This window comes from Zootoca vivipara, chromosome 2 (genome assembly GCF_963506605.1).
Source record: "Zootoca vivipara chromosome 2, rZooViv1.1, whole genome shotgun sequence".
Taxonomy (NCBI): domain Eukaryota; kingdom Metazoa; phylum Chordata; class Lepidosauria; order Squamata; family Lacertidae; genus Zootoca; species Zootoca vivipara.
In genome coordinates, this window is record NC_083277.1 from 76,159,064 (window position 1) to 76,185,134 (window position 26,071).

General features: G+C 44.8%; 1 protein-coding gene across 4 annotated transcripts in view; it reads left to right on the plus strand.

Moving 5' to 3' along the window:
• ARHGEF37 (Rho guanine nucleotide exchange factor 37) overlaps positions 1–26,071 on the plus strand; it is a 47,807-nt gene that overhangs the window by 16,775 nt on the left and 4,961 nt on the right. For 2 of the 4 annotated variants that reach the window (XM_035105244.2, XM_035105242.2), the window contains exons 2-11: positions 6,605–6,813; positions 7,588–7,711; positions 9,040–9,187; positions 11,217–11,416; positions 13,287–13,417; positions 15,131–15,235; positions 20,517–20,627; positions 21,340–21,669; positions 23,926–24,054; positions 24,977–25,175. In XM_035105244.2, coding sequence (XP_034961135.1) covers positions 6,613–6,813; positions 7,588–7,711; positions 9,040–9,187; positions 11,217–11,416; positions 13,287–13,417; positions 15,131–15,235; positions 20,517–20,627; positions 21,340–21,669; positions 23,926–24,054; positions 24,977–25,175 — 1,678 coding nt within the window. In that variant the 5' untranslated portion in view covers positions 6,605–6,612. Of the gene's footprint in view, positions 1–6,604; positions 6,814–7,587; positions 8,636–8,765; positions 9,188–11,216; positions 11,417–13,286; positions 13,418–15,130; positions 15,236–20,516; positions 20,628–21,339; positions 21,670–23,925; positions 24,055–24,976; positions 25,176–26,071 lie in introns of those variants that run through there. The other 2 variants (XM_035105246.2, XM_060271710.1) reach the window with 2 other exon arrangements.

The window sequence follows — 26,071 nt, forward strand, 5'->3', positions numbered from 1 at the left end:
CTCTGAAGTGGCACGTTCCCAAAAGAGTCATACCACATGCTTTTTCTGAACATGCGGATAGGTTCTGTTATTGGACCCAACACAGAGTACTCAGCCTAGTGTCATTAATCAGCACTGTAACTTGCATTGCATTGGGCTTTCTCTTCCTCATTTTTGCCATATGTTGATTGAGAAATTTGGGAGTTCTATAAAGCAATGCGGTCTCTCAGGTATACTGTATGTAGGGCCAGTGACTTGCCCAAAATAACAGACCAGTTCAGCAGGAAATGTAGTATGAGTTCTTGCGTATTGACTAGCTTTTCATCCACCTCCAGTACTATCAAAGTTATGCACTTTCAAGTCCATGTAGAAGCCTTCAGCCAAAGAATGGGCTGGTTACCATAGTTCAGATCAGTAAGTGAAATTCAGTTTCCCAACATTGTTTTGCCCTTTGCTGCCCTCCCTATAGGGTTGCCATGTCACAATGTTCTCTTTTCACTGTCAGAGGCAGTATGCCTCTGAATACCAGTTGCTGTTGTGCTCAGGTCCTGCTTGTGGGATTTCCATAGCCATTGGCCTGATCCAGCATCACTCTTAATGCTACAGTGACAGTAGAAGACACAGCTGAATGCAGCAAGGATGCAGTTCTTTGTGTCCAGATTCTGGACCCAACAGCTCCTGTTTCACTGACCCAGAGTCTACCAGAACCATCATTATCTTTTCACTTTCCGTACCTATTGCCTTTACATCAAATGAGAAATTTTGGTCCAGGCCTACTGTTCTCCTTATCTTCCTTCATTCTTCCAGTTACAGTTTCCTCATGTGTAGGAAAGAGATGTCATTAGCTTCTTGAACCTTCTGTGGAGAGACTGCCAAGAATCCTAATTAAAAGAAAAAACAGTTCTTCTTACAAACATTTTAAGAGTACAACTCCAGATTCCTACAAAACAGAAGACCTCATAGTCTCCTCTCCAAAGGTCTCTTTGGCAATCATCAAAATTATATCAGACATTTATGCAACCTGTAAACAAGCTCAAATTCAATCACTTAATTTTGTCCTTAATTCCACAACTAGATAGTTAAAATTCCTGCAGCATGTTCAAAATTTCCACTGCAATTTTCTTGTTTAGCCCAGAATACTTTGATCTGCTTGATTACCCCCCTCTGTTCATTCTTCTTCTTCTTCAGCACACATCATGTGGCCTCCTCGGGCCCAGCATTTGACGATTGCTTCAAAATCAATAGATGTTCCAGGGGAAAACAAACTCTTCCATACAGTGGTACCTCGGTTTATGAACACAATTGGTTCCGGAAGTCTGTTCATAAACTGAAGCGTTCATAAACTGAAGCGAACTTTCCCATTGAAAGTAATGGAAAGTGGATTAATCCGTTCCAGACGGTCCACGAAGTAACCGTTCATAAACTGAAACGAACTTTTCCATTGAAAGTAATGGAAAGTGGATTAATCCGTTCCAGACGGGTCCGTGAAGTACTTAAACTGAAGCGTTCATAAACTGAAACATGGGTGTAATTGGTTCCGGAAGTCTGTTCATAAACTGAAGTGAACTTTCCCATTAAAAGTAATGGAAAGTGAATTAATCCGTTCCAGATGGGTCCGCGGCGTTCATAAACCGAAAATTCATAAACCGAGGTGTTCATAAACCGAGGTTCCACTGTACTGTGATGAGAGCTGACACAGGTTCAACTGTTGTTTCTCTTGATGATCTTCTTTCAAGGGTCTTGCCTTGTGATTCTGGTTGGAACATTGTATCCGTGCCTCTCTTGCTTTCACTGTACTTTGAAAGAAGCCTTATAGAGAGTTCAGGGAAGAAGCTATCAGTTTCATTTCCTTCAATTTTCTGCCTGCAGGAAAGAAATAAGACAAAGGGAGGAAGTATGCTTCTTTCAATAAACAAGTGTTCCCCACTCTTTCTGTAACAAATGGCACATATTTTAAAATCAACCTCTTTCACCCTCAGAAATGTATTTCAGAAGGTCTGCTGCAAAGTTTGTAGAAATGAGGGAGGGGCAACCCTTCTATACTGTGATTAAAGTCCTTGTAGCAAAAATGTTATATTTTCAGGTATTTGGACACGAGTCTCTTCCACAGACCCATCTGCATATCTTATTTGCTCACATAGCAACAATGACAAAAGGCACAATCAAATTAAGCAATATCAGACTTGTAGATTTGACAATTCCTAACACACTACAGTATGTGCTGGAGGAGTCCATATACCGGTAGTGGCAGTGTTTGCACACTGCTTTAAAAAAGAGTCAAACTTAGGTATGGTTTAAAGGTGACTGTGCAGCATGCTGGTACATGGAGCAGAAACTTGTGCTTGTTCACCCCTCCCCTACTCCCGCTGCTCTTGTGCTGCCGAGATGGGCTTATTGTTTGTCTCCCCCAAAGAGTGGAACAAACCTAGGTTATGTTCTTGTGGTTTCTTTGAGAGACACAAGGCACAAGCCTAGGTTCCAACAGCACAGCAAGAGCAGGGGAGGAGTGATCGTGATTTTCACCCCATGCAGCAGGATGCAGCACATTCACCCTTCAGTCACATTCAAGCTTAACTATGGTTTAAAGCAGGCATAGGCAAACTCGGCCCTTCAGATGTTTTGGGACTACAACTCCCATCATCCCTGACCACTTGTCCTGTTAGCTAGGGATGATGGGAGTTGTAGTCCCAAAACATCTGGAGTGCCAAGTTTGCCTATCCCTGGTTTAAAGTGAAGCCAGCATTCCCCAGAAATGCAACACTGTTAATCCTTCCATTTACAGCCAAACCTCTGCATCAAGTATAAGGCAAAATGGCTGGCATCAAAACTGAAGGAATATTCAAGTGACTTAAAAAACAACAACCCCCAAAACAATAGGGTGATCATGGAAAATAAAGGGGACTGTGTTTTGCCATCTGCCTTCATTACAATAGGAATTTGCTTACCAAGTCTGGCACAAACCTGTTTTGAAAGTTGATAGTATTAGTCACATATGTTGTCTTGTATTATTAGTGATGAGGATTAAAGGTAAAGGGACCCCTGACCATTAGGTCCAATTGTGACTGACTCTGGGGTTGTGACCGAGGGAGCCGGCGTACAGCTTCTGGGTCATGTGGCCAGTATGACAAAGTCGCTTCTGGCGAACCAGAGCAGCACATGGAAACGCCGTTTACCTTCCCGCTGTAGTGGTACCTATTTATCTACTTGAACTTTGACGTGCTTTCGAACTGCTAGGTTGGCAGGAGCTGGGACCGAGCAACAGAAGCTCACCCCGTCGCGGGGATTCAAACTGCCGGCCTTCTGATCAGCAAGCCCTAGGCTCTGTGGTTTAACCTACAGCACCACCCGTGTCCCCAGTGATGAGGATTATGTTATTTCTACAGCAAATGTGGGGAACCTCTGGCACTCCAGATATTGCTGAATTTCAACTCCCATCATTCCTGGCCATTGGCCATGCTTGCTGGGGCTGGTGGGAGTTGTAGTTCAGCTACATCTGAAGTGCCAAAGATTTCCACCTGTGCTGCAGAATGCAACCATTTTTTCCCTAGCAGTTTTCTGTGTCTGTAACAACTTCAAGACAGGCAGTAATTGAATAGGTAAAGTTTCTCATCAACTTTACCTCCTGAACTTCCCTGTTGCACAGCTGTTAAAAGTACACAAACTCTGTCAATGTAGCAAACCTAGTTTATACCTAATAACCAGGGTCTCTATAAAAGGTACAGAGTCCCCCTTTTGAGCCCTGATGAAGGGCAGCAGCAATCAGTTGATAGTTCTGTTTTCCCCATCACTAAAATACTGTATGGCAGGACTGCACCTTTGGAACTTTTACCCCCTTTTAACTTTTAACTGAGACCCTGGACTCGGCTACCTTAGTAAAGAAAAAACATTTTACATGTGTTATAACACTCTGACACCAGATGGTGCTGTGGAGTCCCATCTTTCTCCAACCTGATTTCCCATAACAAAGTTTGCCATGTGTTTCCCTGAAACGCTTTTTTTGATGTGTCTGGATCCAGCCTCTTTGCAATCACTGTACAGATTGGGAATTCTCGATTTTTGTGATAGTGGATTATCTCATTACTTGAGCTTTCCCAGGAGCCTTTCTTCTGGTCCAAGGCCTAGGAACCCTGGACTGGTTCTCAACTACATTAACCTACTTTAGAAATGGGCAATCTCAGTCCATCCTTCTCTCTCTCTCTCTCTGCTTTTGCTTCTTTATTCCAATATCATCTCTCTAAAATGTCCGTCAGCATAATGGGGTACAAACAGAACAAAAGGTTCTAGGCCTGACAAGTGCATCTATTCTTAGGTAAAGCAGCCCCTTTGCAGTCAGAATCCAGGAGGATAGAACAGTGATGACCAGGGTTACAGCTTTCTATTTGCTGCCTTTCTGTTGCATTAATAAATAGTGTTGAATTATTCAAGTGAAAGGAAGCTTCTACATACGCGCCATCTGTGGTTCCCCCTGCTAGATTCAATAGATTTTAAAGTGTCTTTTGCAATAGCTAGCCTGCAGTGAATACAATTGATCAACAGCAGCAATCAGATAAAAATAACCCAGCACTATGGATGTATAGCACAGACTGGCACGCTGTTCAGAATATAATACTGTAGTGTAAAGACACAGTCTTGTGGTGTACAGAAATCTTCTGTATGGTCTGTTTATTCATGTGGACCATTTCCATTCAGTTCTTAAGTCTTCTTGTTTTATTTTAGGGGTAAGGATGCTACACACGCAAAAATGTGCACGTTACTAATTTTCAGTAGGATATCCAGGGATCTTTTCTCAAGATATACTGAAATTTTGTCAGCTTACAGAGAATGAATGTTTTGTCAAGTGAAAATATTGTTACAGTTTTTACAAGCAATGAGAAATTCTAGGAGTGCAATGCTTACCCAGGTTCGGTTTCTTTTGGAAGGAGATCACTGGAATCTTACGGGGTTCTGTATTATTCTGTATAATGCTATACTTCTGTGTGATCATTTGGGAAATTGCCTTGGACTAAATCAGTTGCTTCAGATCTATTTGGCTGTATTTGGTTACTTTGCACATACCTTGGTTCCCTAGAAGGGTGACAGCCTACTGGTTAGGGAGTTGGGTTTGACTCTGGACTCCTTAACCTTGACAAGTCCTACCATGCAGGCCGCTCCTGGTTTAAATCTTCCAAGAGACAGCAAAATCCCGGCCCTCCATCTGACCTCCAGTCTTAAGAAAGTCCCAGGTCATTGTGTGCAATCAACCAGAAATCTCCTTTTAAAAAGATTTACTTGGCAACTTTTGTCACTGACTTATTATTATTATTACTATTATTATTATTATTATTAGTAGTAGTAGTACAGTAGTAGTAATAGTAATACCCTGCCCATCTGGCTGGGTCTCCCCAGCCACTCTGGGCGGCTTCTAGCGCATATAAAAACATAATATGTTGGCAGTGCTTCTTTTGTGACCCATCTTAGATCAGCCCACGACCCAAGTAGTGGGTCCCGGCCCCCCAGCTGAAGTTCACTCCTTTACACTAATATTATAACTATTTATTGAATTTGTATACGCCCCTTCATCAGAAGACCATAGGGCAGTTTACAACATACAACACAAATATAACATGTATAGAAGTCCTTAGTAGAAGTCATACAACATGGGTGCTTTATGGGTAAGATGACACTTAAGCACTCCGAGAGCGTTTGGGTTGCCACTTTGGGCAACAGGATGTGGACAGCATAGTAAGGGAGCCCCTCACAGAACCTCTAGCTCCATTAACCCTCTCCTGCCTAAATCTCCCAATTTCACAACAATATGATATTCTCCAAGACAGCGCATCTGTTTTTATTGAGAATACTATGCTGAATCCACTAGTTTGTAAACTTTATTTTTTTAGAGTTTTAGAAACTTCTTTGCGAGGTGCACGCTCCTCCTGTCCTGTCCTGTCCTGTCCTGAAGCACATTTTCACATGCTAGTGAGTGCTAAGTGATTTACGTGGGTGGTGGCAGAATCCAACCATCAAAATATTCTGAAAGGCTAAAATATTCTGAAAAGCTAAAATATTCTGAAAGGCTATCTCACAATTCCAGGCCAACATCAAAATTTGTTCTTTATTGATATTTATTGAGAGAGAGAGAGAGAGAGAGAGAGAGAGAGAGAGAGAGAGAGAGAGAGAGAGAGAGAGAGACGACTCAAGGATGGAGATGTGTCATTTGGAGCAATGCAACACAAGGCACTTCAGGGGCATCTGATTCTCACTTCAGGGTACCTGTTGTGTACTCATAAATGCTGCAAGCTGATTTGAGGACTGCAGTCAGAAAGTGGGATATAAATCTACTCTTTCAATAAATTAAGACACCTAGTGACTTTCAGGGCACAGAGAAGATTACAATAAGCAGCCTCTTGGTTCACAACTGAAATATGATGGCATTGCTGCCCTACAGAAGCTCTCTGCCAATGGGTGGAGCAGCTAGTCTCATGGCACAGCATAGGCAGTAGCTTCTGCCTTAAGACATTTGCAAAATAATAAACCCAGCGGCATGTTCCCACTGAAGTGTAGAGTTAGAATGGGCCTGAAGATTATGAAGTGAATTATATGCACTCATGACCCACCTTTTCCTCTGTGTCTCCCTCTCTCTTTATAGCTCCCAATATGGCAAATGACAGCACAGATGAACTGACAGCTGAGGAGACACCAGAGGCTGAACACATATATGAAACAGTGATATGCCTGGACAAAGCAGAGCAGAACCAAAGGCTGGCTTTGGAGGAGCTCATCAACACAGAGACCAGTTATGTGCAGAACCTTCAGCTGTGCATTTCAGATATCCGTAATCACCTCCGGAAAAAGCAGGTGAGGCAGATCCTCCACACCAGGGGATGATGCATGCCAACTCCCATCAGAGCCGGGATGATGGGAGTTGTAGTCCAGCATCATCTGGAGGGCATCAGGTTGGCTATCCCTCCTCTACACATTTCCATGGGAGTGAATTGTGCAGCAAAATGTTTTTAAAATCCACAACAGGCAATCTCAAATTCTGAAAACAGCAACACTATAAGGAACTTAAGAAAGCATTTGTTCCTAGTAGTGAAATTCAGAACTTGGGGTAGGCTAAGGCCACACTATATTTAACAATGGATTAACAGTCAATCCCTCTTCACAGGGAACTCTGTGAATTGTAGCTCGTGGGCGGTGAGGGAAGGTTTCCTAACAATTTGATAGCACCTTTCACAAACTACAGCTCCCTGAATTGTTTGGGGGAAGCTGTGTCTGTTTAAAGTGGTATCATAGTACTTTAAATATATGGTTTGAATGTAGTCTAAGAAGCTACCATGATAGTCAGTGTGTAGGCTGCAGTGTGAGATGCTTTAGGTAACAGTATGTCAGGCATCCCCAAACTTCGGCCCTCCAGATGTTTTGGACTACAATTCCCATCTTCCCTGACCACTGGTCTTGTTAGCAAGGATGTGATCTCTGTTTCTGCATTCCCAGAATGCGTAGGTGTTTGATTTTAGATGTACCTTTAGAAGCAATATTCGGATTACTGTTCAAACAGTAATCATTTGCTCACGCATGGATGCACAGAGAAAGAACTGATGCATTGTCCTAATCTATTATGCCTTTTAGCTACCTGAGATTGACCTGGAAGGACTTTTCTCCAATATAGATGATGTCCTGCACATCTCCAGACGTTTCCTGAAAGGACTTGAAGCTGCAATGAACCAGGAGCATGAGCAGCTCTATCGTATCAGTGAGTGGGAATATAACAACCAGCCATCTGAGACAGATGTTATTAAATCAGTGATATGCTTTGTGTTATATTAACTTCTGTTTATTGCTACCAATAATTGCTGTGATGCTGAAAAGCCAGATGGATGGGGTATAAAGATTATTATTATTATTAATTATTATTTCTCCTGTGTTTTCAATATTGATCCTACCATCTGTAGAAGCAGAAAATAATTACTCTGAAGGTGTTTACATGGCCAAGGAGCAAAACAAACTTTGGTACTTTGTGCTAAGATTTAATTCATAACCAGTGGCGTCACAACAGGGGGGTGCGCCCCGGGTTCCATGTCTGCGGGGGTGACAAGAAGTCACCCTGTGAGGGCTCGCGGCAGCACGAGCAGCCATCGCACATCCGCAGCCACATGTGGAGGATCCTCCGTTAATCGCGGCTATGTACAGCGCATGTGCGCCATCACACACATGCGCTGTACATAGCGATGCCACGCAAGTGCTGTACTTAGTGGTTTGCCAGTGGCACTGCTCCAGCACCGTGTGGACGGTGCCGGGATCTCTTCGTCACCGCTACAGCATTGGGGAGAGGACGGAACCCTGAGACACCCCACAAGTGAGAGCCCAGGGGTCTGAACACTCATCCTCCAACACCACTTTCTGGACATGGCCCAGGAGGAAGGAGCAGAACCACTGTATAACATTGCCACTTTCCTTTTTTAGCAGCATATCCTGTCAAGGATTCCTTACTGGGAAAGTGATGCTGAGGGAATACAAAAGAGTTCTGCCATCTAATAGTTTATAGAACAACTTCCGTGAGGAAAGAGAAAGTTGTCAGCTTGGCAGGGATTAAAACTTCCCACAGTGACAAGCTGAAGACTAGGAAGAGGACCCAGGTGGTAGGGAAGCTAAAGGTAGGGAGCCCAGAGCAAAGGAGGTTGAAGGCAAAATAAAAAAATTCCTTCAGTAGCACCTTAAAGACCAACTAAGTTTTTATTTTGGTATGAGCTTTCGTGTGCATGCACACTTCTTCAGATACCAACACGGCTACCTACCTGTAACCAGAGGTTGAAGGCAGTATGTCAGCTTGGAAATTTAAACACTGGACTTATTGATCTTATGTTTTCATTTGAACTAACTTGCCAACTCTGGATACAGGTTTTTAGTTTTTCATAAAAAGGAGAAGGGGGCATCTTAAATTCCCTAGGTAAGGATCAAGGATTAATTGTTTAGGATTAATTGCTGCTGCTAATTTGGTGGTTCTGAGGGTTTTCTTAGGCACCTCTCTTGGAGATGTGATTGGTGTGCTGCAGAATCAATATTGTACCTTTTCTATGGTAGGCACCTTATTCCAAGAGCTCAAAGAGGAGATGGAGAATGCCTATAAAATTTATTGTGGTGACTATGATCAAGCTCTTCTACTGCTGGAGATTTACAGGAATGAGCCAAGGCTGCAGAAAGAGATTGTGGACACCCTGACTGCCACAGTGTAAGTAGCCGTGTTGGTCTGGATCGAAGTAAAATAAAAAAATTCCTTCAGTAGCACCTTAAAGACCAACTAAGTTTTATTTTGGTATGAGCTTTCGTGTGCATGCACACTTCTTCATCTGAAGAAGTGTGCATGCACACGAAAGCTCATACCAAAATAAAACTTAGTTGTCTTTAAGGTGCTACTGAAGGAATTTTTTTATTTTGCCACAGTGTAAGTATAGTCAGAAACATGTGACCCAGACTTCAAATGTGAAATAGAAGTAGGCTTGTGAATGGTTGTCTACTTAAGGGGGAGCCAATGTGATGCTCTCCAGATGTTGTGGACTACAACTCCCATTATCCCTCATTGTTAGCTATCCTGCCCGGGGCTGATGGGAGTTGTAGTCCAACAACATCCAGAGGGCACCACATTATTTCTGATTTACTTGCCCTCCACAATGTATAGTTACTCCTCACACACTTCTTGCTTCTGTTGCCTGTGTCATTGTTGGTGGTTAATCCAAAGGTCCACCAATGGCAATGAAGAACAGAACCAGGAACCTCTGTTTTTCAACCTATTCAGCAGTGTGCTTCTGGATATGGCTAAAAAGATCATGGCCATGTTGTGATGCAGTGCCCACTCAGAGGCCCTGCTGCAGGCAGCTATTCCCAGGCTCTGTTACTTCTTCCTTCCATCTGTTGGAAAAGAATCAATCCCAGGGTGAGTTCGTTAGCTAAACAAACATGACACTGTGTGTAATGAGGCAAGGACATCAGTCAGTGGCTGGCAGCATCTGTGTCCTTCGGGTCAGTCCATCACTTCAGCTGGCTGAGACTGTTATCTGAGTGACTGAGCACGGCTGTGAGAGGCGACAGTTCTCTTTTGCAAATGAGCAAGGACAAGCTCCCCAAACCAGAGAGTGGGAATCTGTCAAGGTCTACGCAGGTCAGTGGAACATAGCGTACATTAGTTAACCCCAGCTAGTTTCTAGCCCTGAATGGGGGGCGGGGAGAGAGATCAGGAAGAGAATGAATAGAGAATAATGGGCAAGAGCAGAGTGCAAATATGGTCTATGTTCCATCTTCCCACTGTAGTTCCATTAATTTCTTATACTTCTCAGCATCCAGCATCCATGATGTGCCATGCACATGTGGCAGCAATCAGTGTTCAAGCCTCTACTGTGGTCTCCATTGCCAATAACTAATGGCCTCTTGCCCCCCCCCCTGCAATTCTTCACATAACAATTCATCGATTTATGGCATTCACTGCCATAAGGTGTTATGAGCACCAGTTTAGGAGGATTATGCAAATTCATCATGGACGATATGTCTATCAATTGATATTGCTATGGGCAGCTATGCTATCCCCATATTCAGAGGCAGTGTGCTGCTGAATACCAGTGGTTGGGGTGCAACAACAGGGGGCGGCTCTTGCTTTTGTGCCCTGCTTGTGGGCTTCCTAAAAGTATCTGGTTGGGCACTGTTGAAACAAGATGCTGGAAGATGAAGCCTTGAGCTGGTCACGTATGGCCTCATTCATAATGTCAATGTAACAGCAGCAAAAGAAGTCTCCAGGCCCTGCTGCATGGTGTAACCAGTTAACATGGCAATGATACAATCACCATGCACCGTGACAGAATAACTAGGCACCACTCAATGGTTCCAGTTTTCTTACAGGCTTCAACAAACAAACAAAATCAAACTAGTAGGGTACAATTCCTGCATGGGCGTAGCCAGGATTTATGTTAACATCGGGGAGGGGGGGAGGACCAAGCTACCTGTGACTTGATTGGTCAATTCATGGAAGTCAGGCCTATCACTCAGTCGGGTTGCCAGCTGTGTCACTAGAATGCGCTACAGCATCGTCCAAGTGACCTCAGCAAACATTTCCATTTCAAATATTCTGATTCTTTCTACTTTTAGTTAAGTATTTTTATTTATTTGCTTGCCCCCCTGACTACGACCATGAGTTCCTGCCTGTTTATATTACTAGAGAAACCTAGGGAAGCCTGCTTAAATTTTCCTGTCTTTCTGCATCTCTTGGACAGGCCTCACACTGGGGCTTCAGACCTGAGCTTCTTCCTGGTGATGCCAGTGCAACGGGTCACGAAATACCCACTGCTGCTGCAGAAGATATTGGAGAATACCCCAGGCAGCGCCAGTGCCTATGGAGCTCTCCAAGCTGCAGCTGCTGCTATGGCAGACGTCAATGCCAATATCAATGAGTACAAAAGACGCAAGGAAGTAGGTGAGGGAAATGGATGCTCTCTGGGCACCATCTGCTCTACTCCAGGAGCCCTGTCCTGTGTGGGTGGTTTCAGTCACTTGGGCTTGTTTATTCTCCTGAAGCCACTCTGGGCATACGTTTGGTGCCTCCTTGTGGGACCCTGAGGTCTACATTGAGTGGGCGACCCCAAGGATGGCTGTGTCTCAATAATGACAAGAAGAAATGTAGACAGCATAGAAAAGAAAATATTTTTTTAAAACGGTTGTATTGAGCTATGTATTATTCAGAGTAAGCCCACTGAAACTAATGAACATGGCAAACTTACTTGTTTTACTTAATTATTTCATATAATTTATATACAGTTCGAGTGTAGGGGAAAAAATCCTCACAGCAATTTTCAGAAAGAGTGAAACAAATTTATCAGCAAATACAGTTTAAAACAGACATCTGAAACATTCAAATAATAATTAAAATCAGCAATAAGCTAAACACAGATTAAAATACACGCAAGCATTCTATATATCTTGGTAGGCTTGCCTAAACAAAAATGTTTTTAGCAGGCACCAGAAAGAGTGCAGTGGATGCGCTGATGTCAAACTTAGTTGAATATCATTCAGTAACTCTAACGTCAGTTCCACCTCTGCACTGAGAGTAGTTTGCTAAACTAGCCCTAAGAAAATAGGCTAAGAATCAGGACCCATATACTCACAACTGGATCTGGACCTGAACCATCCAAATCCAAATAATTATTATGGTCATAGACCTCCATAAGTAAAAGCACCTCCATATATAAATAAAACATACTAGATAGGCAATAGGCAACTGCAGAAGCGGAGGGTACATAGACTCATTCTCTCAATTACAGTAGACCAGCATAAGATAAAGACACACAATAGACAGCATGATCTCTTAACAGCTAATTTCTTGCTTAGTGTTATGGATGCCCCCCCCCCACACAAACAAACACAATCATGCAAACACATGAGGAAAGCATCCTTCCATTTTGCTTTGGAGCTGTTGCCCAGTTGTACCTGAGGAGTTGAGCTGAGTATCCCCTGTCGAGCTGGGAGCATTCAGCGGCAAAGTTAGCACTGAAGCAAAAGGGGCAGGAAAAGATCTACACTCTCAATGAGGGCAGAGAGTGCCCCTTAACTGTGGCCTCAGAAGATAGATGCAGTATGTGCTAAAAAAAACCCCAAAGGCAGCCATTTTCTCTCATTAAAAAAAGCCACAGTAGGGCATTTTCTTTTTCAGGCCAACCAAATTTTCACAAAACAGTGTGCAAGGTTTTGAGTCCCCTGGAACTCTTCACCAGGCTAGATGGTAAACAAAGCAGAGTGAAATGGTAACAGGGAAGGGTAACAGGAAAGAGACGAGTGGTGTGTGATAATCCCAATAATTAATTAATATGCTGCTTCCTTGAAAGTGGCCAACTCAAGAAATATTTTTCTTACCATTCCTTTTTGAATGCAACAGTTGTTGTACTACAGTAATGTTGATGTACTAATGAAGAACTGTAACAGAGAAGCAAAAGAAAGAAAAGAAAGAGAAAGAGAAAGAGAAAGAGAAAGAGAAAGAGAAAGAGAAAGAGAGAGAGAGAGAGAAAGAAAGAAAGAAAGAAAGAAAGAAAGAAAGAAAGAAAGAAAGAAAGAAAGAAAGAGGCCAACCCTTCACAGCAATCTCAGGGCCAGTTTTAATTGAAAGATAGCTGATACTTCAAAACAGAACAAGGTGCTTCTCCACCACCAAGGCATGTCTCAGAAACTATAGTCTTCTTTTTGTATTGGGACGGCGTTCTGTATCACCAAATGCCCAGGGCATTCATTTCTACCTTGTGTAATGCGCTCCTTCCCTGTTTCCCTACCTTCTAACCCATGTGACATGAGAATAGCAAATAAATATAACAAGCCTGGGTATCTGACTCTGCGGGAACGCCTGGCTCGCCTCAACCCCCACTCCATTGCCAAGAAGACCACGCGACTGAGCCGCCTCTTTATGCAGGAGGCTGGAATTGTGCCTAAGGTGAGTGCTCTGTGCTTGTCTCGTCTCCACTATCTCAGTGAAATGGTGGGCTGGCAGCATCCTAGAGTGGCAAGGGAGGGTGAATTCAGGACACACACACACACACACAAAGCGTTCTTCTATGCCACCCATAGTTTCTATTTCATCAGACTGAACTCACGGACTTGGTGTCTTTAGGCTGCTTCAAAGACAGCAATAAGCTATCACATTTTAGCCTCTCTGAGCTCATGCATTCGGTTTTGGGATCATGACATCAACATTGAGGAGATCACATAACAGCACCCACTTGTGACCTAGCCAGGAGTCTTTCTTTCATAGTTAACGGCAACACCAGTAATTTGTGCAGTGTGGTAAGCACACAGAGCATTTTCCTGTCCTCATCGCACTCCAGCCGAGATACCAAGCTCAAGATGGTTCCTGTTTTACAGAAACTCAAGCCCTTTGACCCTGCTTAAGAGCAGCCGATCAGTTATTAACCACAATGGGAAGCTCGGCTGGCAATCTGAAATGAAGTCATGGTTCTTTCCATCAGCAGAAAAATTAGCAGTGTCAGGGCATTGCAACCTGGTTTATGTGGTTTCTGAAGTGTGAGAATGAACTGAAAGAATCCTGGGGGGTGGGGGGATTCCAGGAATTGCAAGAAATCCTCTTGGCCTTTTTATTTCAATTTTAATTTGTATAGTTTTAAATTTAATCTCCTCTCTCCATGTCCTAGTAGTCATAGGAATGTAAGAAGCTACTGTATACCGAGTCAGACCACTGGTTGAGTTAAGTCAGTAGATGCCAGGGACTGAACCAGAGACCTTCTGCATGCAAAGCAGATGCTCTGCCACTGACAGGGTTGCCAGACTCAATAGTGGACAGGACTTCTGTGCCTTTAATTGCCCTGCTCTCTTTTGAGTCTGGAAACCTTAAAGAGAAACCAGCAGACCCTTTGTTTAATTTCCAAGACTCAAAAGAGAGCAGGGCAATTAAAGGCACAGAAGTCCTGTCCGCTATTGAGTCTGGCAACCCTAGCCACTGAGCTACGGCCTTTCTCCATAGTTCTTAATTTTTAATCTTTTATTATTATTATTAGCAGAATTTGAAAATAAAATGAAACCATTCCTTTCAATATCCTAACTCTGCTGTTTATGCAGCAGGTATACAACAGGAAAATGTTATCAGGCACCAGGGCACTTCAGAGGTACAGAAGAATTCACATAGCAAGTCTTGTATTAGGTATTTAGTTCCCTGCTGGTCTAAGGTGTGCATATATCAGGAATGAGGTTTAATTTCCTGGAAGACTCCAAAGGCGACAGGTGCTTGTTTTGTGTAAATAATAATAATAATTCATTAATGTTTTGTTCAACACTGCATGAGAGGTGCAACAGAACTTCCTCTCCTGTCCTTGTGCACCCCCGAAATCTGCTCCATGGCACCCCTAGCCCGCTTGAGCAGATTTTGGGGGTGGGGCTGCAGAGGAGAGGAGAAGGAAGTTCCATTGAACAAGTAGAAGTCTGTCACATGAACAGAACGGCAGTATTGGATTCAACCCATTATTTGCAATATAAATGTAAAGCAATGATGCAGATGCACAGGCATCACTATGTATTGTTGCTACCATGCCAACACATTTAGTATCTCAACTTCTCTCCTAGCATTCTATAACTTAAGGCTAACCCTTTGCTGTCCATTGGGGCTATAATATAATTTCCTCTCTCTGGTCTTTAGACAAAGGACAAGGAGTTTGACACACTGGAAGAAAGGTTCCAAGAATTGTCATCAGCTGTAGCCGATCTGAAGGAGAATGTGGCCTCTTTCCTGAGCAACACGGAGGTATTAATATTCATTTATCTCATGTTGAGGCTGGCTCATGGGATAAGTACACAGAGTACTCAGCAGGGATTTCTTAGAGTAACCTTGACAACCCGTCATTGTCTCTGACAAAGTTTCAGTAGCTGGTCAGAAAGTACTTGGAGAATCATGACTGAGGTCTGCCCATTTGTATCACAGTTAAAACTTTTGCGTGTTCAGACCCAGAGACCTCCCCCCTAAATATATTCACACTTGACTCAAATTTTAGTTTGGTTTTTGACAGAATTTAGGCCACAACTTTATTGATTACAGAAAGTGAGTGGTTGCATAGTATCTGGTTCATCTAGCTCCCTGCACCCTTGCAGGTAGCGCTGACCCAGGGCGCCAGCATAGGTCAGCCAAGGGTGAACACCTGGATAGGCGGAAAGCTGGGAACAGGCTATGTCCGCCACCCGGACGTCCCCCTGGACTCAGGGGTTGACCCAAACCATTTGAGTCCCTGGATCCCTTTAACAGAATACCCTTCACATAAGGATGGCGAGAGCGTTCTCCCATCCCTATCACCTGAACCAATGCCTATCCGCAACCTTACAAGTTGTGATGACAGATGACACAGGAAGGCATTGCAAGGTCAAGCGCAACAAACCCCTAAAACAGGGGTGTCAAACTCAAATTCATCGGGGGCTGCATCAACAGTTTGGTCACCCTCAAAGGGCCGGTTGTATCTGTAGGACTATGTGTCCATTCTTTATTATCATAAATTATTGTCACTGCATTCAATTATTACTGTTTTTTGTAATAATGTAAGTAATAACTAGCTCTGAAAGCAGAAACATAGTCAGAATAATGGCAAGTAGATATTCAAATGTACAATTATTGTACAATTTATTGAAAAATGATTTTTGGTAACTGCACTGGGTGGTGGAGGCTCGCTAGGGTTTCATGCAGGACCTTTGCAGAGCTACTAGTACCTGGAGATGCTGGGGTCCTTCTGCATGCAGGACAGATGTTCTGCCAGTGAGCCACCACCCTTCACCAAAGGGACTGGCTGAGGTTGACTCACTGGAGCTGCTCTCCTGGTTCCAGGGTTCAAGGGCCAGAAGTATAAAGCAGCATCCTATGTTTCTGAGGAGAGGGAGGGGGAGGGGAGGGGAGGGAGGAAGGAAGGAAGAAAAGAGGGAGTGGGGGGAGAGAGGAAGGAAGGAAAGAGGGGAGAGAAAGAAGAGTAGGAAATAAGGAAGGGAATAAAGAAGGAAAGAAAAAGAAAGAGGGAGAGAAGACGGAAAGGGAGAAAGAAGGAAGGAAGTAGAGGGAAAGAAAGAATAAGAATGAGGGAGAGGAAGAAAGATGGGAAGGACAGAAGGAAGAAAGGAAGGAAGTAAGGAAGAAAGAAAGAAAAGAGGGAGCAGGAGGGAGAGAGGAAGGAAAGAGGTGAGAGAAAGAAGAGTAGGAAAGAAGGAATAAAGAAGGAAAGAAAAAGAAAGAGGGAGAGAAGACAGAGATAAAGAAGGAAGGAAGGAGAGGGAAAGAAAGAATAAGAACGAGAGAGAGGAAGAAAGAAAGGGAAGGGGGGGGTCGCCGCCTTGATTCAGCGCCAGAAAAGAGTGTGAAGGGACCCAGGGGCAAAAAGCATTTCCCATGCAGCGTGAGGCAGCGGGTGTCCGTTTTAGGAGAAGTGCGTAAAGCCTCAGAGTTGCACGTTCGTGAGGCTGAGCCGCTGCTGAGCTCACGTTCATGAGGCTGAGCCGCGGCAGGAGGAGGAGGAGGTGAGGCAAGAGGAGGAGGAGGCGGCTTGCCGGGTTGGTGCCCGGCACCCGTGCAGAGAGTCCCGAGCCTCTGGGACGCAGCAGTGCTCTGTAGCACTTTGAATCCTCCTCCTCCTCCACACGGCGCTGCTGGGTGCTTTGTCTGTGCTTCAGCAGCAGCAGCCGTTTCCAGGCGCCGAGCCGTGGCAGGAGGAGGAGGATTCAAAGTGCTACAGAGCACTGCTGCGTCCCAGAGGCTCGGGACTCTCCGTGCGGCGCTGCCGGACGCTGACCCGGCAAGCTGCCTCCTCCTTCTCCTGCTGTGGCTCGGGGCGCTCCACGCAGTGCTGCTCTGGCCGCCTTTCTACCCCCCTCCGGCCCCAGCTCTTTGTCGGCGCTTTGTCGGCGCGGCGCTTCAGCAGCAAGGTCCCGCTGCTGGGTCCCGCTGGCTGGGGCACTCGGCAGGCCACATGACGAGGTCTGGAGGGCTGGATTTGGCCCCCGGGCCTTGTGTTTGACACCCGTGCCCTAAAAGTAGGGAGAGGTGGGTGGGTGTTCTGAATGCACACACCGAAAGCTCTGGGTCACGTGCATAGGCATGTATAGGTCCCTCGATCCGTTTGGACTGCACCCCATTGGCCAGATTGAGCCCAACATCGAGGGGCCTACCAATTGGGTGTTGTGGCTGACCAATCTTACCCACCCACAACACAGGAGGTCGGTCTCCAGGTCTCACCGCAACACGTGCCCTCTTTGAGGGAGGACACGATTTAGTCTGCATGTAAGTGTCTGGGCCCATTAATTCTATTCCAACACTAATCCAAATTCAATTTGGGGAAATGAGTCTGCATGAGGGATCTAGCAGGAATATTTTTATGTGCTTAAAATGGCTGCAGATGCACATCTTTACATTGTAGAACGTTTTCAGATGTGAGTCTGACACAAACACCTGGCTGCACCTTTGGGGTCTTCCTTGCCATCTGTGCATTTCAGGTTCATATCTGTGGATGGGATGTTCATCCACAATTCCTCCAGTATATTAACAGGTAATTGAAAGGAAAGGAGTAAGTATGAATAAATGCTCTCCTGGGAGGGAAGCTGTAATCTTCCTGCAGGAATTTAGATAGTTTCCACCAGTATAGATTTTGAAAGCAGATAGGGAACACGTCAATCTTACTGCTGCTGCTCCTGAGAGATGGGTTGTGTCACAGTTTAACCTTTCATTGTGGTATTATTGCTTTATGCCCAGTCTGCTCTGGTGTCTTGCTAGTAAGAAAATGAATCAGAAAGAGTGTCCTCAAAGCTAACAGTGCTTGGCACACGCTGCAATCCTCTGCTCTTGAGATTCAGCATGTCGAACATACTCAGGCTCCATGCCCTGGGGGAGATCCTGTTGGAGGTGTGAATAAACTTCTGGGATTATATGAACCAAGGGCGGAAACGACCTGACCTCCAAATGCATTGTTTGGCAGGTTGACAACAGCTTTTAAATTGCTCTGCTTTTCTCCTCCTCATACATCTGCAAGTATCAGTCCTTGGCCACAAACAAAGAACCCAGACTTCACCCTCAAGCACAGTCTCAACATTACAGAGTTCAGAATTCACTTCTTGAAAGAGGTTAGACAGAGGGCTTCCACTTGTCCCATGCCTGGAAAGCATGGATCCACACATTTTTCCCCTTGCCCCACTCCTTTCCCAGGGACAACCCACTCTTTAGCTCTAATTGGGAGCAAATAGCAATCCACAGAAAACCCAAACTGCCATTTGCTTCAATTGAGCACTAAAGAGCAGTTTTCCCTGGGGGAAAGTTGCAGGACAAGAGGAAGTGTGGATGAGCCCAGAGTGACCAGAAAATCCTCCCACTTTCTTTATTCTCATCACTGATTCTGATGCTTTCTTTCACAAGACTCTTTTTCCTTAGGATAGATACATCCTCACACCCACATCAGATCTATCCCAGAAGGGTACTTTGGAGCACAGTGGCTGTGTACACATTGCCAGCTTAAAGTGCAGCTAGGCCATTCATTTTTCAGTTTGGATCCACTGGGATAGCAGGGTCCAATTGCCTACTGAAACCCTTTTGTATGCAGTGAGCAGCATTTGGGTGGTGAATCACACACAGAGAGATGCTTGTAGGTGAGAAAATGATAATGTTATTTGTTTTAGGAAATACATAACATGGATGGGAAAGTTTCAAGTTCTGACCTAACTAGTCTAGAGGAGGACTGGGAAGTCATGTCTTCTCCTTTCTTCTCTAGAGGAAAGCAGGAAGATGACCCTCTTATCTTGAGGTCAAAGAGAGGAGTGTGAGGAGGAGCAGGAAGTTGTAAAGAGGATGCAACACATCAGTCTAAGAAACAAGGGGATAGAGAAGAAGTAAGCTGACAGGTTAAAGGTACAGGGATAGTCTGGGAATATTTATGTCCCTCACTCTTCTTTGTGTTAACCAATGCAAATCCATCTTCTGCAAATTTCCAACAAGATCGAAGCTGGTTCAGAAGAAAATGCATCAAAATGCAGTATTTCATTTAAAATGAAAGGTAGATACAGAATAGATGTGGGTTGTGGTTAACATTGTGTGTACACCACTTCCCAAAGCAGAAGTGCTCACTGGATTCAGAGGACACAGGAGTGTGCCTGTAATGGTGTTGTTGCGGCTACTCTTGAGTAAAGACGCCCAAGTCCGCTCTGTCTTTAAGAGTTTTATTGTGCATAGTATTTACAGTGCAGAGATAGCAGAAAACATGACCTCTCAGTCACTCGCAGAATCCAGGAGTGGACGTTTCTGGCTACGGGACCAGCATAAGAGTTTAGGCACCCCAAAACGCCTCCTCCCGACCTTACGTTTGGTGGCGCGCCTTAATTTGGGCGCTGGAAGGGGCTGCCTGCTCCCCTCCACCTCTTGGTCCTGGCGGTGCAAGGGCTCTCCCACATCACTGGCCCTAACACCTCCGCCCCGCTCACTTCCTGATTCCCCTCACCTGACCCACTGCTGCTGCTCTCACTGGGAGAAGTGCTGGTCAACAAGAGGGGAGGAGGCTCCCTGTAGGAAGGCCCCCTGACAGTGCCCATCTAAAAACACACTTGCCACTGAGAATTGGTGTGAACGGCTGCACACAATAGGGTTCTTCATTCATTCTTTGAACAGGTTATGTTTCTGAAGTAGGAGCCGGCTGAAATCAGAAAAATTATAAATATGTTGACTTTGCTGTTAGTTACACAAAGTAGTGATCTGTGATTACAATTCGCTGCTTTGCAAATTCTATGGTTTTGGGACTCTGCAATAGATTGTGGAAGTTTTTATTGGTATACAATCAGCCTCACAGTAATAAGTTATGAAACTTCAGACCACCATCTAAAAATAGATTTGTTGGTACTAATGGCCCCATTCAGTCACATATTTCACTGATACTCTAAGCAGGTTATGTAACCAGAACAGAAAGGAGAAGAATGTTTGGACTTGAAGATGAAAGACCACCCAGTGCATTTTGAAGAAAGTTTCATCACAGATCTTCCTTTACTAGATCAATGTCACAAATCTCTTCTTTGTCTCTTAGGCGTTCCTCAGCTATAAACCACATGAGAACGAACTAGGAACAGAAGGAGGGACTATCCAACAATATTGCCAGCTTGCAGGAAAACTCCACAGCACTGTCTTTGCTGAGTTTGTAAGTACCATAACATCTTGGTTCTTTCTAGTTACAGCCTGGTTGTGGTGTGGGGAGGAAGAATGTACAGCAGATCTGCCTTCCTCCACCCTGCTGCTTCAGAGCTTTTCCATTTCCAGGTAGCATATCTGATGGCTGCCTATCTCTGAATCATCCAGAACACATGTTCTACTGCTGTACAATGTCTGCCTTGATTCTACAAACACTGAAAGTTTGGCTGTTTACACACTCCTGCTTACTCTAAATCCAGTGCACTCCCACTGCTAGTTTAGGAAGCAGTGTGCACACAGCATTCCCCACAAACCCGTCTCTCTTCTATATCTACCCTGTTGCTTCTTATGAAATACTGCATTACCCCTCCCCCCCAAAAAAAACTTCAATTCGAATTGGGGGGGAGGAGAGAGACCTGGCTGTGTACATATCCTTTGACTGTATTCTGACCCATGTTGTTCATTGTTGTAAAATGATGCCGCAAATCTTTGTTAGGAACTGGGTTCCTTTGGGGTTGGGCTGTTCGTGTTGCATAACAAGTGAGAAGGGGAGTCTGGTGGTGGGACCCAGAGCATGTTCCTTTACCTTTTGGAGCAAGAATTTCTCAACACTTCCCTAGTGGAGCCCCGAAGGGCCCCAATCCCAGATGCCTCTCATCTGCTGAGTCAGGGGAGGCCAAGATTTCAGAACTATACAGTACTTGATTTCCCTTGCTTTGCAGAGGAGACGACTGGAGCACCTGGTCTACCTTCCACTGGTCAACTTGTCAGAGACTCTGAAAGGGCCTCAAAAACTGATCAAGAAGCGCTTGGACAAGCAGTTGGACTATGAGGAATTTGAGGAGAAGAAGAACGAGACAGGCAGTGTGACATATGAAGAGGAGGCTGCCATGAATACCTATCTCGCCATGAATTCGCTGCTTGTGTCTGAGCTGCCTGTGTTCAACCAGGTGGCCCTGCAGTGGCTGGGGCATATTCTGCGTACCTTTGTGGCCCTTCTGAGGGATCTGGCCAAACAAGTTCTCCAAGAGACAGAATGGGAGGCTGCCCAGGTAAAAAAATTGGAAGGGAGAATGAGGATGTGGGGCTATGGTGTTTGTGCCTAGAGGCAACAGGGAGCTGTATTGCCTCCCAGGCTTAGGGACATGCATGCACTGGCGGATGGGGTGGGAAAGCTATCATCTCAAGTAAAGATGGTTCCCTGGCTCTGTCCCTTGGTCATATGCAAGGGTGACCAAGAAAGGGACCCCAGGTTTGGACTGTGACATTTGCTACGATACCAGTGAGGCTGTTGGGGAAAGACTAAAAGCTGATTCTCCTCTCCTCAAACAGTTCAATAGAGGGAGGAAATAGGTTTAACTATGGCTAACAGGTGCCCACTGCCCTCTCTCTCCCTTCTGCCCTGCTTCTGATAACAATGAGCATTTCGCTAGCATCTATTAGCATATTTATTTAAGAGATCTTCCATTTATATCCATGAAGCTGTATGCCTTTTCTTTGGAGAGCCGATTCTGTTCCTCCTGCCCAGCCAGACACATGTGCTTCAGCAGGGTTGGAATCCTGCCCAAGAAGTGAGTCACCTGAACAAGACAGGCTTGTTCTGAATCTCTCAGGGACTCTCCAAATTTTGAAAGACTCAAGAGTTTCATATCCTTATATGATCCTTTCCCACACCACCAGCCCTTTCAACGCCCTTTCCTGCTATGCCAGGATCTGTGCTTGCTGCTTCTGTCTTTAACCCAGATCTGGTAAGCCTGCTCCACAAGCAACAGTCACACATATTTTAGTTAATTGTTTCTAACTTAGTCATGCCCATTAATTTCAATGGGTCTACTCTGAGTAAAACTTAATTGTGTACCACCTAGTGGGCAAGACTCAGCTAATGAGTCCTGTCAGTGGAAGCTCTCTGTGAGGACTTGTACAACAGGGTCTCTGCCCCCCAAACGTAGCTCAGGGCAAGTTGGGAGAACACCTGGAACAGCATGTGGTGGGCAAGAAAGGAGGGATCCTTCCATTTGGCAAGCCAAAAGCCTTGCCCCGAAATATGACTGTCTTACCTTGCCTTGCCTTGCCACTGTGTGCTTGAGGCAATGCACTATATTGTAAACCTGCAATAAAAATAACTGTATTCTGTGCCCTTCCTTCACATGTAAATTCACAAAACCGCTAAAACCAACTTGTGAAATTCAGTATATGGTGCTTTTGCAGACAGCTGAAAACATGCAGTCTGGATGCTTGCTTGGGAGAGGTTCTTCCATAACATGGGCCCCACCATTGAGAAAGCCCTGCTGGATGCACTAGAAAAACTTTAAAAGGTAAAGGGACCCCTGACCGTTAGGTCCAGTCGCAGACGACTCTGGGGTTGCATCGCTCATCTCACTCTATTGGCCGAGGGACAGCTTCCAAGTCATGTGGCCAGCATGAAAAAGCCGCTTCTGGCAAACCAGAGCAGCACACGGAAACACTGTTTACCTTCCCGCTGGAGCGGTACCTATTTGTCTACTTGAACTTTCATGCTTTATCAAAATATAGAAGAATAGCTCTTTTAGATCACAGTGAAACTCCCCACAAGGAAACCGCATAAGCAGGTCATGAAGGCAATAGCCTTTCCCCAATTCGTACCCAAGCAACTGGCATTCAGAGGTATATTGCTTCTGAACATGGAGGTTCTGTATAGCCTTTGCAAGAAATAGCCATGGATAGCCATAATCTCTAGAAATATGACTAATCCTCTTTAAAAGCCATTTAAATCAGGAGTCTTTACCATTTCTGGGGACAGGAGAGTATCATACATTAATGATGCATTGTGTGAAGAGGTGCTTTCTTCACTGAGTGATACAGCACTCTTCAATTCTTCTAAAACAGATATATATATCTCTGCACCATACATCATTTATAAATCGGCTACTACAGAGAGCAGGGCTTGCCCCGCAGTCCCAATGGCTATAGGAGATTACTTCCTTCTCACAACCTCATTCCTTCCACATGCAAAAGGATGCAATTCATCTCTGTCCCTCTTCCAGTGACTGTAAACAAAGAAGGAGCAAGGAAGATGCAAAGTAAGCACTGGCAGAGACATATTCCGCACACAACAAAATGGACTTAGCTTGCAAACAGGGTGCATCTTTGCTTGCTTTCAGAAACCTCTAGTAAAATTTGTATTTGTACATAAAATCCGCTACGAATCTCATCACTATCGTCTGTTATTATCTTATTTTTTAAAATATTAAAAAAATACGTTTTCTCTGCTTTCCACAACCCACCCTCCCAAAGAAATCTCCAATTAATCATAAGGTTTTTCTTCACAGCTACCACACAGACACCTCCCTGCACCTGATTTTGGGAAGATGGTGAAGGACACTTTAAGCCAGGCTGAAGTTCAGCTCTGCTCCTACTGCAAGAAATTTGAGACTGTTATGCCAGGCTCTGTTGCAGAGGTATGAGACTGATGAAGGTTAGAGGGCATTCCTGCAACCTTTCTTTCCCCGCCTCTCCCATGTGGCATGGGCATAGAGGAAGTCACTCATACCAGTGGTGTTGTTGCTGCTACTATCCATCAGGTCCCCATGACACTTGCAGAATCCTATTCTTCACAATTTATGTCCTAGTTTCAGGCAGTAACTGGATCCCCCCCCGGCTAATAAAATATTGGAGTTTCACTACTTGGGAACCACAAGAATCCCAAGGCAAAATAACAAAACATAAACAGGACCAACTCTTGGACAGGATCAGGCGGGCAGCAGCAGGTGTCAGAATATCTTTAAAGGGAAGCAAACTGTCGAATTGAACATTATAGTTTCTCAGTCTTGCACACTAAAATGTATTGTGGGCTGTCTCTCAGGCAAAATGTTTGTATCCCCTGCATTCTGTGATTAACTACTGTGCATTTATTTTTCTTTAAATAAATGTTTGTAAAGGCCTTAGCACTAGCATTCCACTGCCCAGAGGATCTCTGTGGAAGGTGCACAGCTGTGAGTACAGAAGCAAATGCAAATACTGTAATTTCCTTCCCCTTTTCCCCTCAGAGTTTTTATTCACAGCTAAATTCTGCAACAGTATATATGATCTTTAACCCACAAATGTCTGCTTCCTCAGTGCTTCCCGGCTGCAATTTTAACTCTTATTTTAAAAATCTACCCCATAGGAAGCATATATCCTGCTAGGTTATCTGCACAAATCCACTGTTCAATGCAGTAAACTGTAAAGAACTGGTTCAATTTGCAGGATTTGTTTCATCTTCTAAGATATTTTAGTTCGGATGTGGCTGCAGAGGATGACTCATCCTCTGGTGCACTAACGTGGTTGCAGAGTTGGCTGCAGGAAGATGTTTCTGACCCACTTCTCCCTGTGTCTTTTCAGGAGCCTCTTAGCCCTGCAGAGGAGAGGAAAGTCCAGTCGCTCATGAGCAAACATGGCCCAGAAAAGCTATATCAAGTGACAAGCAACACCAGCGGCAGCAAAAACATGGACCTGGTGTTGCAGAGGGGGCAGATTGTGGCTCTCTTGCATGACAGGGACACCAAGGGCAACACTAACCGATGGCTGGTGGATAGTGGAGGTACGGTAAGGGTTGCAACTACACACCCCAAACCTTTTATTTGCTACCAAGGGCCTCGCCAGGTCAGTACTTGTGACACAGATCTCCCTGCCTTAGGGTGTGACAATTGCATCTGTCATTATGAACTCCTGCACTTCTAAATGGACCGCTACACTGCTTGCTGTTCATGGTCATGGGATGCCCAGGCACAGGGGTGCAGCTCATATAAAGTAAGGGAGCCCAGTGACCAAACTGAACATACTGGAGGAGGAAAAGTCTTTAGGCACATGTGGGGTAGCTGGGCTGAAGCATGCTTGATGCTCCCAGAATGCTCTGTGTGTATTGTCTAGTACACACATTACTGCAGAAAAAGAAAAAGCAGCAAGTACATGGTCAACCCTGTCTCAGCAGCCACCCTGCTGCAATTGCCTGGGCCAGAACAACAACAAAAAAGGATGACTAGCTGAAAAGTGGCAGGCCAGCTGCAAGTGGCAAGCCCATTAAATTCAGGGGGACGGAGAGGATGGGTGGTGGCTGGGCTGCAAACTGCCTGCTCCTTGTTTGGGCCTCATTGAGAACAGGGTCAGAGAATATCTACACCAGGCATCCCCAAACTTCGCCCCTCCAGATGTTTTGGACTACAATTCCCATCTTCCCTGACCACTGGTCCTGTTAGCTAGGGATCATGGGAGTTGTAGGCCAACAACATCTGGAGGGCCGCAGTTTGGGGATGCCTGATCTACACCTTTTCCTTTCTTCCAAAACCATCCTTTCCCTTTTTGCTTTGTGTCCTTTTCTAAATACTGCTCCTCTCTCCACCCCTTCCTCCTTCCTCTTCCTGCACTTGTTTTCCTACCACTCTACGAATCTTTCTTTGTACTTTCCAAATTAAACTCCTTCCTCCACTTATTCCCCCC